At 41.6% G+C, this 14863-nt stretch overlaps 1 protein-coding gene across 1 annotated transcript in view; it reads left to right on the top strand.

The window, feature by feature from the left end:
• The window catches only part of CACNA1I (calcium voltage-gated channel subunit alpha1 I), a 495583-nt gene that overhangs the window by 443041 nt on the left and 37679 nt on the right, over positions 1-14863 (top strand). The window contains exons 25-26 of the mRNA XM_070754808.1: positions 5123-5315; positions 7198-7349. Coding sequence (XP_070610909.1) covers positions 5123-5315; positions 7198-7349 — 345 coding nt within the window. The remainder of the gene's footprint in view (positions 1-5122; positions 5316-7197; positions 7350-14863) is intronic.

Below are 14863 nucleotides of genomic sequence, written 5' to 3'. Positions count from 1 at the left end.
TTCTTCAAAGTATTAGAAACAATATGGAGGTGTATGCCGTTTCTCCGGATAAGTGAGTGTTTATATTTCATGATAATTTCTTTTTTTAATAGTGTGAACCTGAACCAGAGATAAGAAGATGTTTTGAAGTAGACAGCCTGTTATTTTAGGAAGAAATATAACTTCGTAGTTTAGTCTGTGAGATTGGAATGCATTTCTGCATGCTGGAGCTGTAATGACGAAATCCAATGTCGAAGGAAAAATAAAAGAAATGTTGTTTTGAAAATTACAAGCCTGTAAAGCTCATATTATTGGAGCAGCCAGCCAAATCCCAGTCCAGGTCCAGAACACTCCCCAGGCTCCAAAGGCTTCCAAGGGGAGGGTAAAAACACCCTCCCCCATCTCCATGAAGGCTCTCTGGAAGCCAAAAATGCCCTCCAGGAGCCTCTGTGAGAGCCAAAAATCAGCTAGCCAGCATACACATGCAAGTTGGAGCTAAGCCAGGGCAACGGCTCACATGCCAGCAGATATGGCTCTGCGTGCCACCTGTGGCACCTGTGCCATAGGTTCGCTATCACTGGTATAGTCTGTTCGGTTTTTTTTTTACTATCTCCAATGTTCTCTTCTAGGATTACCTTGAGTATTCTTATTTTAGTACATTTTCCTCTGGTTTTCTTAAAATAATTTCCCTCTTTTGTTGAAATTTTTCATTTATTTAAATGAAAATTATGTTCAGTTTTTTACAATATTTTTGTTGCTTCCATATTTTATTTTTGACTATTCCAATATTGATTTTGTGCCTTGAAATTAGCACTGACTACAGGTGACTGCTTGACAAATCCTGCAATTTTCTTGGCAAGATTTGAAAAGTATTTTGCCATTGTCTACTTTCTAGGGCTGACGGAATATGACTAGCCTAAGGTTATCCACCTGGCTTTGTGCCTATGACTAGTCTAAAATGGTGTCTTCCAATTTCTTCTGTTTCTTCAAATAGCCTGGTGCTGTTTGGGTCTCCAGTGGACTGACTCAATATTCCAATAGCTTATTCTTTTTCCCTTTGAAAATTGGAAAAATTCAGGAATTATTTCCAGTACAGTTTTCAAGATATTTCTTATCTCTTTTTCAGAAAGATAATAATTTGATCTTAGATTCACTTTCAAATTATTTAGCATATTGAATCTGATCTTTATATTGATCCTATGTTCTGAGAGTATGTCCTTCTGATCAATTTTGCTGGCGGTCCAATCCCTTTCTAACTTCAATCTATGTATTTTATACTGTAAATTCGCGATCTGCATCTGGAAAAGTCCTATTGATTGGATTGTGCTTCTCCACCTTACATTTCTTATTGATTTCAGTTGACTTGACTCCAGTATTGTCCATCTGGTAATGTCCATGCATAAAGTCTGTGTTGTGTTGCTTGAAGCATGTGTTAGCACAGTAAACAAAGAATCTTCACAAAATTCAATGTACCTCTCTACTTAAAATTGCATTTGCCAAGTCCAATTTTTTTCTGTAGTTCCAAATTGTTTTTTGTTTCTATAACTTTGCATTCCAAGGACCTATTAATAATAGCCTAGTTTTCCTTGTGCTGCATTCACTCACTCCCACTCTACGTTTCCCTACTCGCCCATCTTTTATTCTCATATCTCTGTATTCTCATTGTTTTCTTTGCCATTGTTTATTCTATTATTCCATTATTGTGCTACTGTTCTGTTCATGCTTCATTTCATTTTCCCGGTTTAATTGTTATATGCTACCTAGAATAGCCCCACAGTGAGGTAGGCAGCAAATGCCTACAAATAAATAAATTTGGCTATAGACTTCTTAAGTGTCATGTGGCTATAACCAAGCACATACATGGGATGTCTTCCTTTCCCAGTAATATACAGTGGAACCCCGACATAAGAGCTGCTCTACTTACGAGCAACTCGAGATAAGAGCTGGGAGGGGAGAGATATTTTTGTTCTACTTACAAGCCCAAATTCGAGATACAAGCGCCAAGGAGCTGTCTCCTGAAGCCAAACGCTAACTTCCGCGTTCGGCTTCAGGAGACAGCTGCGAAGCGGCGCGCGTGTTTTAAAAGGTTGCAGCCGGCCTGGGGGGCTCGGGGGGGTGCTTGCAGCTTTCTTTCTTGCTCTTTTTCTTTCTCTCTTTTACCTTCCCTTCCTCTATTTCTTCTTTTCTTTCTCCTTCCCACCTTCTTCCCTCCCTCCCTCCCTTCACTCATTCCTCTCTTACTCTCCCCTTTCATAAGTTTCCTTGCTTCCTTCCTCTGTTCCTGTCCCTTCCCCCTTTCTTTCTTTCTTGCTTTCTTTCTTGCTCTTTTTCTTTCTCTCTTTTACCTTCCCTTCCTCTATTTCTTCTTTTCTTTCTCCTTCCCACCTTCTTCCCTCCCTCCCTCCCTTCACTCATTCCTCTCTTACTCTCCCCTTTCATAAGTTTCCTTGCTTCCTTCCTCTGTTCCTGTCCCTTCCCTCTTTCCTTCCTTCCTTCCTTCCCACCCTCCGTCCATTCATTCACCCATTCCTCTCTTGATCGCTTAAAGCCGGTCCCTGGTGCAAAAAGGGTTGGGGACCTCTGTCCTACAGGATTGGGTGGCAGTGAAGTTGGACATATGTAAATTTAAAAGTTTAAGAAAGTTTACAAGTTAAGTGAAAGAAACTTCATTATTCATTTATATGTACATGTACATTTCTTCATTAAAAACATGTCTTTCTGCATAATTTAGACTAACTTTGTGAGTTTTTTGAGGGCTGGAACCAATTAAAATTATTTACATTAATTCCTATGGGGAAAAGTCGTTCGAGATAAGAGCTGCTCGACTTAAGAGCCCAGGTCCGGAACGAATTAAACTCGTATCTCGAGGTACCACTGTATTCTGTAATCATATGACATACAGTGGTCTATTCAAACTGCCTATGTTCATTTATTAGAACCATAGAAACATAGAAGATTGACGGCAGAAAAAGACCTCATGGTCCATATTATCCTGTATTTTATTCCTAAAATATCATGCTTGGTATACTATCCATATTCTGATGGTTTCACATTGTCCTTAATCTATGCATCTCGTGTTCCCTGTTCTAACTAAGTTCAGGCAGTTCTCTCTTACCAGTGATAATTAGAATTGAAAACTCTGTTGCTAAATGACATGGTCATAAGGTGCAACATCATGGGACTTATTATGGTAATTCTAGCAGCCCCGTTGCCATCGTTAGGTGAATCCTGAGTAGTTGCAGAATCCAACAGTGAACTGATTGTCCTTTACAACCTCCTACCAGCAGCCTATTGTCTTTACTTGTCAGAGTCCAGCAGTGATGGGTGCAAAACAGATCATGTGACTATGGGACACTGCAACATTATAAGTGACAGCCAATCTCCAATCACCAAGTTGTGATGACATGACCACAGGGCCACTGCAATGGCCACAAGTATAAGGAACTGTCATAAGTAGGGCCTCATTCAGTGCTGTCATAATTCTGAATAATCGCTGAACAAGTGGGTGTTAAATTTAAGATTTAAATTTAAATTTAAGTTAGATTTAAGTACTGCCCACAAAATCATTCGCTGTAATGTCCTTCCGGTCAACGACTACTTCAGCTTCAACCGCAACAACACAAGAGCATGCAACAGCTTCAAACTCAATGTTAATCGCTCCAAACTTGACTGTAAAAAATATGACTTTAACAATCGAGTCGTCGAAGCGTGGAACTCATTACCTGACTCAATAGTGTCAACCCCCAACCCCCAACATTTCTCCCTCAGACTCTCCTCGATCGACCTCTCCAGGTTCCTAAGAGGCCAGTAAGGGGCGTACATAAGTGCACTGATGTGCCTTTCGTCCCCTGTCCAATTGTCTTTCCTTTCCATTTTATCATATATATTCTCCCCTTCCCACCTACTTCTCTTCCTCTTCACTTCCTATCTTTTATATACCACTTAATGTCTATTCCCTTTCATATGTATTGTATATTGGACAAAGAATAAATAAAAATAAATAAAAATAAAATAAATTTTAAAAAAATGAGAACTACTTGTATGACCTATAAAGCCCTTCATGGCACCGGACCAGATTATCTCAGGGACCGCCTTCTGCTGCACAAATCCCAGCGACCAGTTAGGTCCCACAGAGTGGGCCTTCTCCGGGTCCCATCAACTAAACAATGTCGTTTGGCGGGACCCAGGGGAAGAGCCTTCTCTGTGGCGGCCCCGGCCCTTTGGAACCAACTCACCCCAGAGATTAGATTTCCCCCACCCTCCTTGCCTTTCGTAACCTTCTTAAAACCCACCTCTGCCGTAAGGCATGGGAGAACTGAGATATTCTTTCCCCCTAAGCCTTACAATTTACGCATGGTATGTCTGTATGTATGTTTGGTTTTATAATAAGGTTTTTTTTAGTTGTTTAGTATTGGATTGTTACATGCTGTTTTTATCACTGTTGTTAGCCGCCCCGAGTCTGCGGAGAGGGGCAGCATACAAATCCAATAAATAAATAATAAATGCCTTCATAAAACAGTAAACTATTTTGTCAGTATTGGTATCATCTATGGCCAGATATGCTTGCAATTTTCATTGGTCACATAATCATCTCCATATCATATACATGAAAGTTCTCCATCATACTTAGAGAGCATTTTAAATTTATGTAAATATTTCATCTATATTTGAACAATTTTTAGCGACAATTGAAGAAATGGTTTGCCTTTCTCTTGGTTAGATTTTATTCCCAGTCATTATGACCATTAGCTATTACTAAATATCTAAAACCCTTTACTACTGGTTCTCATGTGTGCTTGAGCCCATGTGCACGTGACAACACATGCGCAGAAGCATCCCAGGAGGGTTGGCAGTGCCTCTTGCCACCGCTGCTATCGGTTCTAAGAATCAGGCCAAATCAGGATCAACCCACCACTGATCCAATATCTGCAGAATACCCCATTGATGGAAGTTTACATAAAATATATCTAATGGTTAACTGCAATTTTGGGGAGATATCAAAGAATTCCACAGAAACATAATTTCTTTTATTTTGCAGAATACTTGCTGGCAAACAACAATGCCACCAACTTGTTATAACGCTTTTCGTAATGTCAATCTTATTAAACTCAGCTGCTTGTTTTACTTTTTATTTACATTCCAGCCAGTGACCAACAACAACCCTTGGATGCTACTTTACTTCATTTCTTTCTTACTCATCGTCAGCTTCTTCGTGCTCAACATGTTTGTAGGGGTGGTGGTGGAGAATTTCCACAAGTGTCGGCAACACCAAGAAGCCGAAGAGGCCCGGAGGCGGGAGGAAAAGCGTTTGAGGCGCCTGGAGAAGAAGCGTAGGAGTAAGGAACAACCCAAGTGGTTTTTTTATTTGTTTGGTTGTTTGTGGGTAGGCCAAGGTTTTTTGAGACGAGTTTTATTTCATTATAACCCTGATGTACATGTGCATATGTTAGAACCATATGATGGGAGTTTGCTGAGGTGCAGCCAAACATGTTATTGAGCTTTTGGCTTTCTGCATCTCAGGAAAGGATTTATTTTCTGTTGAGCTCTGAAAGCTGCTGACCTTTTTATAACTTTAACAGACTTTGTCTTAGTGCATTTCCACATTAGTAAACTATTGCATAACTTTGCATATTCATCCAATTTTTGTTGTGTCAAGATAGGAGCAATGAGGACAGATTCTGTTCAACAATAGCTGGGTGATACTACACTGTGCAATGTCTGTGAAGACAATCTAAACACCAATGGCAAACTCGATCGCATTATGTGACATATTATATGTATCAGGATGTTTTTTGCCTTTGCGAGCCTTGGTGGGCTTATTCAGCCTGTAGGCCATCAGTTTAACCGGCCTGTAAAAGCACAGCCGCCCCGAGTCTACGGAGAGGGGCGGGATACAAATCTAATAAATAAATAAACTAGTAGGAAACTGGCCTAACTCAGCAGTTCTTAAGTAAATGAAGCTCCTTGATTTAATTATCTCTTCCTACCTCACTAACTCTATCCAGATTCCTAAGAGGTCAGTAAGGGGCGAGTACAAGTGTACTAGAATGCCTTCTGTCCCCTGTTCTATTGCTCTCCTATATCTCCTATACCTTTCTTCTATTCCTATATCTCTTCTTCTATTCTTTCATTGATATGTTCTATTACTATATCTTCTTTTCTATTCTTTCTTAGATATATTTTACTATGAGAATATCCTCTATAACCTTCATCATGTATTTTACTACCCTGTTTCCCCGATAGTAAGACACCCCCGATTGTAAGACGTATCGGGGGTTTCAGGGGGGTCGGCTAATATAAGCCGTACCCCGAAAGTAAGACATATGTCTTACTTTCGGGGAAACACGGGGGGTATTGCCGCCTCCCTCTCATCTAGCTGTGCGCCGCCTCCTGCCCATGTCCGCACCGTCCCCCTCTCCATACGTCGCCGCGCCGTCTCCTGCACTTGTCACTGCCGCCTCTGCAAATTTACTCGGGCACGTCCCTACTCCAAAGAAACCTCCCCCCCCCCGCCCGTCACAGAAGGTAAAATGCATATACACTAAAAAAACACATTTTACACAGTTTTTTTAGCTGTCAGTGCCCCTTTAACAATATAAGACATACCCCGAAAGTAAGACATAGTGGGGCTTTTGGGGATAAAAAGAAAGTAAGACACTGTCTTACTTTCAGGGAAACACGGTATGTGTATACCCACTAAAACCCTCATTGTGTATTGGATAAAATCAATAAATAAAATAACAAAAACTCTTCCCTTCCGGTTCATCTTAAATATTTGTTTGAATGCACCTCATCCCTGTAACAATGTGGCTCCCTTTAATTCCCCCTTGCCTTAGATTTACTCTTAGGACTAAACGTTTCATAGCTCTCCTCTTTTTTTTCTTCCTTTCTGCTATTTACCTTCCTGTTTGTTTTCTTCCCTTCCTTTTACTATATTTTTGTGATATTGCTTCCTATTTCCTTTCCTTAATTATTGTTCCTGTTTTTCTTTCAATTCTTTCTCTTTTTTCAAATTTTCTCTCAATACTCTTTCTGCATGTGCCATTCTATCACACATAAACGAAAACACACACATTCTCATTCATTCTCTCTCTCTCTCTCTCTCTCTCTCTCACAGACACACACACACACACACACACACACACACAAACCTGACCTAATCTGAACTCCCTTTTTTTTCTACCCTTTTTCGGATTTGCTCCCTTACCTCCACTGAAGAAGCCCAGCGCTTGCCGTACTATGCCACCTACTGCCCTGTCCGCCTCCTCATCCATTCGGTCTGCACCAGCCACTACCTGGACATCTTTATCACCTTTATAATTTGCCTCAATGTTGTAACAATGTCTTTGGAGCACTACAACCAACCAGTGGTGAGTTCAAGAAACTTTTTTTTTCTTTTGCCTCTATGCCCCTCTTTTCTTTTTGTTTAGTCTGCATTAAAAGAATTACTGCTTGTAAAGCAGAAAATCAGAGATATTGACAGTTACTAGGAAAATTTGGTAGTGTTTAGAAAGTTATCCAGGAAAAAATTTCCTGTCTCAGATGTGTTGCAGAGAAGTACGGTGTAGAGAGCAAGCAAACCTGCTTAATATGTATGTATGTATGTATGTATGTATGTATGTATGTATGTATGTATGTATGCCTTGCCACTCCCATTGTAATTAGCTTTGATGTTTATGCCTGAGTCAAGCTGACCAATGGAGTGCGGCTTCTGTTCCCACCTTCCCTTTTGTGGGCTTGGGCTCCCCCAGGGGTGGGTGATGCCAGGCTACCAGGTATTACTTTGAAGGCATTTATTATTATTATTATTATTATTATTATTATTATTATTATTATTTAGATTTGTATGCCGCCCCACTCCGTAGACTCGGGGCAGCTCACAACAACAATAAAACAATATACAACAAATCTAATAATTGAAAAGTCACTAAAAACCCCTTATTAAAAAGCAAAAACATGCACAGAAACATACCATGCATAAACTGTATAGGCCCTGGGGAGATGTCTCAATTCCCCCATGCTTGACGGCAGAGGTGGGTTTTAAGGAGTTTATGAAAGGCAAGGAGGGTGGGGGCAATTCTACTCTCGGGGGGGAGCTGGTTCCAGAGGGTCGGGGCTGCCACAGAGAAGGCTCTTCCCCTGGGTCCTGCCAAACGACATTGTTTAGTCGACGGGACCTGGAGAAAACTAACTCTGTGGGACCTAACCAGTTGCTGGGATTCATGCGGCAGAAGGCGGTCCCAGAGATATTCTAGTCCAATGCCATGAAGGGCTTTATAGGTCATAACCAACACTTTGAATTATGACCGGAAACTGATCAGCAACCAATGCAGACTGCGGAGTGTTGGTGTAACATGGGCATACCTAGGGAAGTCCATGATTGCTCTCGCAGCTGCATTCTGCACGATCTGAAGTTTCCGAACACTCTTCAAAGGTAGCCCCATGTAGAGAGCATTACAGTAGTCAAGCCTCAAGGTGATGAGGGCATGAATGACTGTGAGCAGTGAGTCCCGGTCCAGATAGGGTCGCAACTGGTGCACCAGGCGAACCTGGGCAAATGCCCCCCTCGCCACAGCTAAAAGATGGTTCTCTAATGTAAACTGTGGATCGAGGAGGATGCCCAAGTTGCGGACCCTCTATGAGGGGGTCAATAATTCCCCACCAGGGTAATGGACGGACAGGTGGAATTGTCCCTGGGAGGCAAAACCCACAGCCACTCCGTCTTATTAGAGTTGAGTTTGAGTCTGTTGACACCCATCCAGACCCTAACCTTATCCTGGCTCCCTTCCCCATATCGCTACCCCTGTCCCTCTCAGGCACTCTCATTGCATTCCCACCCCCAAATTCATTTGTTTAGCCCATGATCTGCCTTGTTCCTGCCCCCCCAATGCCCCATACCATTGTTGGGGGTCAACGGAAAAGGAGGGTTTTGCCCACTCTTTCTGCCCAAGATCCCCAAGTACAATTGGTGGGCCACTGTGTGACACAGAATGCTAGTGTCAGTGGTACAAAGAGCACCTGAGAAATAAATCAAGTTCCAGTCCAATTCTCTCGATCAGAGCTCGATTTATTAACAGGACCATGTTGGTTACGCTGTGGCCATTCCGATTCTGAATACTTCTCACAGGTTAAGGTTCATCTTACATCCCCCACACCCACAAGTTCATCATGAGAGCCAGTCCATGTGCAGGGGTTTATCAACTTCCTCTTCTCTTCAGTTGAGGCAGAACAAACGGTGGCCTTGGCTCGGAGAAAGGAATCTTTGGCTGTGTCTAGTAATTTTCCCCTCTGACTACTCACTCTCCCTCCCTACCCCCCTTATGCTGTATTACTGTGGCTGGCCAAAATCTCTAACCCCACATAATGGCTTCGGCCTGACAGCTGGACTCAGCGGGCTTTGGCCGGATTCAGCATGGCTCTTCTTATGTTCTTATTGAAATAAATGAGCCTCAGGCGCTCGGAAGGTTAACGTTTTATTTACCAAGGTTCAGAAATAACATTGTCTCTCCAGCCACTACTAAGTAATCAGGCGCGAACAAACAGCGGCGCTTGGGTTACTGTTTTTATACTCATTTTTCCCGCCCAAAGTGCAACTGACAGTTAAACAAATCTCCCGCTCAAGCAGAGCAACCAATCACTTTCAAACATTCAAATTCAAACTATTTACATTCAGCTATTGCATATTCAACACTTATATCCATCAATCCCATTCTGATAATGATCGGCCGGACTTTTCTGCACTTGGTCCAAGTTTGTTATGTCTTCACTGGGCCAATATCTATGCCTAAAATACACAACAGGAAGGAGACAGCAGAAATCATGTCACCATAGGTCAGCATGACTAAGGCAAAAAAAGCAAAGCTGATTACAGGGGGGAGACAAGGGTGTGGGCCCATTACGCGCTCAAAAAGCTAAATTGATCAGCAATACATAAAAGCAGTGTTTTTTCAATGGGATTTTACACTCTGGTGATGTCAGCAGGGGCTGACGAAAGCTTAGGATAATAAATTTTTAAAAGTTCCAGAGATTGTGATGTCTGTCGTTTCTTCTTCTATAATTATATCTGGAACTCACATTTTTAGGACAATTCACTATGTGTTTGTTTGTTTGTTTGTTCTACTTTATCCAATTCAGTAAATCATCTTGATTACCATTTGCACCTGATCTGGCCTAGCAATGCGGAAGAAATTATATACTATTTTGCATTTTCAGTCTTATGTAGAGAATACAGAGTTCCATACGAATTTGGGGCTAACTTGCCCCATGGGATTTCCTCCTCCCACCACCACATTGGCTACCTGCCAATCCCCCATCTTTACCTTCTCCGTTTTTTAAATGTTATTTTTATTATTTCAAACGTTTAATCTTAAATTATTCTGATTTTAATGTTTAATTTTATTGATACTATATACTGCCCAGAGTTCCTTTCTGTGGGAGATGAGTGGTTAAAAAATATCAAATATAAATAAATACATTTAAATGGTTTCCTTCCTCTCATGAATGAAAAAATGGATAATTGCACTTATTTAATATTTTGGATGCAATTTCTTTATCAATAGCTCCCCATCACAACTTCTAAATGTCTGCATTAGGGGGAAATAAACAAAAATGTGTGTGTGTGTGTATGTGAGTGTGTTTATTTAATGCTTATATGAATAAGTTTAAAACAACCTAAATAAATATATGAATATTTATACAAATATTGCAAGCTTTATACCATTATAAAAATAAGTTGCCAATGTACCTTTATGTCAAGTACCTTTATGTGTAAGCTTTGAAAGGTTTGCATTACAGCATATTGGATAAGATATATTTCTTAATTGCTACCGTATCATCTAGTGGGAAATTATCTAAGAGACCTTTTATATAGCATCTTTCTAAATATTCTGTTGACCTTGTATGTAATTGCAAGAGCAAACATCTATTCCTGGGCCTAGCATTCTTTAATTTATGCTGCAAAGTTTATTATCTCCTTATTAAATCCATCAAATTATTAAATCCATCAAATCCATCAAAACAATGGAAGACAAATGTTTTACCTTCCTGTCACAGCATTTCTTTAGTGGAATGCTTATAAAAAGCTTTAATTATCCAATCCTCTGGGGTGAGCTTCAATAGCTTTATACAAGTTGACTAACTTTGAAAAAAAATCCTCTAAATGCAATAGAGAATGAAGTTCTCAGCTTTTTCAAATACATTTTCCCTTTGGGGATGCAATATGACTCATTTCCAGCTGAATATGATGAATTCTCATTCATCAATTTTTTTGTAATTTGCATAATAAGAGATGCAATTTGCACAGGACTATATCTAATGCGCTAACCATAAGCTTTCCAGATGTGTTTTCACTGAAACATTAGAATTCCTAACCTTCTTTCCTTTTAGAACGCATAATGATTTGGAAAACGATATTAATTACTAGGTTAAATCTGGTGTGCGTTCTATTTTATGTTTTTCTTTCCAGTTCTTTCATAATTATGAAAAGATTTTAAAAAATGAAATTGAGACCTCCCTAAAAATTAATAGATAACATTTGTAAAAATATTTTATATCTTCCTCTTTAATCTCCATCATCCCTCTTCTATTATAGCTAGAAATTAATTAATATTACAGTCCTATGACAAAATCTCTGGGAGTAAGATCTACTGAATTTAATGGAATAATTTATTTATTTATTTGTTTCTTCAATTTCTATGCCACCTAACTCCCTAGGGCAGTGATGGCAAACCTATGGCATGGGTACCACAAGTGTCACACAGAGACATATCTGTTGGCACGCGAGCTGTTGCCCTAGCTCAGCTTCAACATGCATGTGTGTTCCAGCGAGGTGATTTTTGGCTGACACAGAGGCTCTAGGAGGGTGTTTTTGGCTTCCAGAGAGCCTTCCAGGGGATAAGAGAGGGCATTTTTTCCATCCCCCGGCTCCAAGGAAACCTTTGGACCCTGGGAGGGCAAACACGAGCCCATCAGAAGTTGGGAAACCAGCCATTTCCAGCTTCCAGTGCATTTCCGGGAGGTGGGAGAAATTGTTTTCAGCCTCCCCAGGTATTGAATTATGGGTATTGGCACTCGCACATGTGCAATAGTGTGCACCCACACTCTTTTGACACCCAAGGAACCCTGATAAGACGAAGTGGCTGTGGGTTTTGCCTCCCAAGGACAATTCCATCTGTGCGTCCATAACCCTGGGGGGGGAATCATTGACCCCCTCAGAGGGGGTCCGCAACTTGGGCGTCCTCCTCGATCCACAGCTCACATTAGAGAACCATCTTTCAGCTGTGGCGAGGGGGGCGTTTGCCCAGGTCCACCTGGTGCACCAGTTGCGGCCCTATTTGGACCGGGACTCACTGCTCACAGTCACTCACGCCCTCATCACCTCAAGGTTCGACTACTGTAACGCTCTCTACATGGGGCTACCTTTGAAGAGTGTTTGGAAACTTCAGATCGTGCAGAATGCAGCTGCGAGAGCAATTATGGACTTTCCTAAATATGCCCATGTTACTCCAACACTCCACAGTCTGCATTGGTTGCTGATCAGTTTCTGGTCACAATTCAAAGTGTTGGTCATCACCTATAAAGCCCTTCATGGCACCGGACCAGGGTATCTACGAGACCGCCTTCTGCCGCACAAATCCCAGCGACAGGTTAGATCCCATAGAGTTGGTCTCCTCCGGGTCCCGTCAACTAAACAATGTCGTCTGGTGGGACCCAGGGAAGAGCCTTCTCTGTGGTGGCTCTGACCCTCTGGAATCAGCTCCCTCCAGAGATTAGAACTGCCCCCACCCTCCTTGCCTTTCGTAAACTCCTTAAAACCCACCTCTGTCGTCAAGCGTGGGGGAACTGAAACATCTCCCCATGCCTATGAAGTTTTCTGTGTATGATATGAGTGTATGTATGTTTTTATATATTGGGGTTTCTTGTTTTTTAGACTTTTTAAATGTATTATTGTTATTTTAGAGTCTAACTATTAGATTTGTCATTATATATTGTTTTTATCATTGCTGTAAGCCACCCCGAGTCTACGGAGAGGGGCGGCATACAAATCTAATAATAAGGAAAAAAAGGTTCGCCATCACTGCCCTAGGGACTCTAGGCAGCTCACAGAAAAAATATAAAATGTCAATAATAATACAAAAACTTCTAAAAATAGTTTAAAAACAATTTACAATATAAACGGTTAAAACCCTGCATACTATTCATGGCCGAATCTCACTGGTTACCACCATAAGATCAATGGCCCCAGGCCTGTTGGAAAAGCCAGGTCTTCACTGCTTTCTGGAAGGCCAATTGGGTGGGGGTAGTCTGGATCTCAGAAGGTAACTGCTTCCAGAGAGCCAGGGCAGCCACAAAGAAGGCCCTCCCCCACAGACCCGCCAGCGGACACTGTTTAGCTGATGGGACCCGGAGAAAACCAACTCTGTGGGCCCTTACCGGTCACTGGGAGCTATGTGGTAGAAGGCAGTCTCCAAGATAGTCTGGCCCTAAGCCATGTAGGGCTTTATAGGTAATGACCAACACACTGATGTTAATGTTGGATAAATGGTCACCAAATTGTTTGTAAAACATTAAAATGCCAGCATAGAAAAGCAAAGAAGCTGTGATAAATTGAGACTTAATACTTTGAAAATCCTTGAATCCTCTTCAAGGTTTATTCTTTCACTTAAATAGATTTTAACAATACAGCCAACCTAAAAGCCATGCACAATACACAGCAATTTTAATTCCAACTCTGTCCAAATATGGTATGGGGGATATACTACTGGGGGTTTTTGTAAAAAGAATAAAGACCAGCAATCTTTCATGGAAATTTGCCAAAAAGGAACAATGAAGAAAGTAGAGGTGCGGCATACAAGTCTAATAAATAAAAATAAAAATAATAATTAAAACAATAAAGATAATCCGTGTAAGACAATTCTTGCTATGAATAGCTCAGTGTTCAAAGATTTTGGCAGCACTGGGAGACTGCCAGGCTGCTGCTGTACCTGTTGCGGATTGTTCTCCATCCATGCTGGGAAAGATGAAAAGTGGGATTCCAAACTGTCTTTCCCAACTCACCACCATTTAATTATGTACATGTAAAGATTAGCATTAACATGATTCCATGGCAGCAGTCTTTCCCTCCTGCAGTAACAACTGGAGGAACAGTTGTGAGCCTGAAGTCTTTCATGCTGTCATCTTAATTATGCAATTTCCGATAGCAGTGTATGCACGTTAGGAATGGCATAATTAGGATGACAGCACTGATGAGTTCAGGTGCATTGTTCACAGCTGTGCAGCATTATTACTGTCATTGTCGTGGCATCTTTATATCTGGGCAGCTCAACCACCTGAAAATAAATCAGTGGCCCCACAGCCACAAGTAGAGGTGGAATGCTCCCGGTTCGCTTATGCCTGTGAGTCATCGGAGAACCAGTCACAAAGGCAGCGTGATGTTCCACCCACTCGCCCGGACACTGCCATTTTGGTTCTTTTACCCTGTGTACATGCACAAAGCATTCTGTGCATGCGCAAAGGGTAAAAGAACCCAATAGCGGCATCCGGGTGGGTAGGCAGAGCCTCGTGCTCCCTTCGTGACCAGGTCTCCAATGACTCACAGGATCGAGTGAACAGGGAGTATTTTATCCCTACCCTCAAGGGCAGGAAATCTATCTAGGACCTCCCAAGATCTGAAAGCAGCTCTGGTTATTCATCCTATAGCAGTGATGGTGAACCTATGGCACGGGTGCCACAGGAGGCATGCGGAGCCATATCTGCTGGCATGCGAGCTGTTGCCCTAGCTCAGCTCCAACATTCATGTGTGTGCTGGCTAGCTGATTTTTGGCTCACACAGAGATTCTGGGAGGGTGTTTTTGGCTTCCAGAGAGCCTCTGGGGGGATGGGGGAG

The sequence above is a fragment of the Erythrolamprus reginae genome, chromosome 6, assembly GCF_031021105.1.
Source record: "Erythrolamprus reginae isolate rEryReg1 chromosome 6, rEryReg1.hap1, whole genome shotgun sequence".
NCBI classification, from domain to species: Eukaryota; Metazoa; Chordata; class Lepidosauria; order Squamata; family Dipsadidae; genus Erythrolamprus; species Erythrolamprus reginae.
This window is presented reverse-complemented; position numbering and strand designations above follow the sequence as displayed.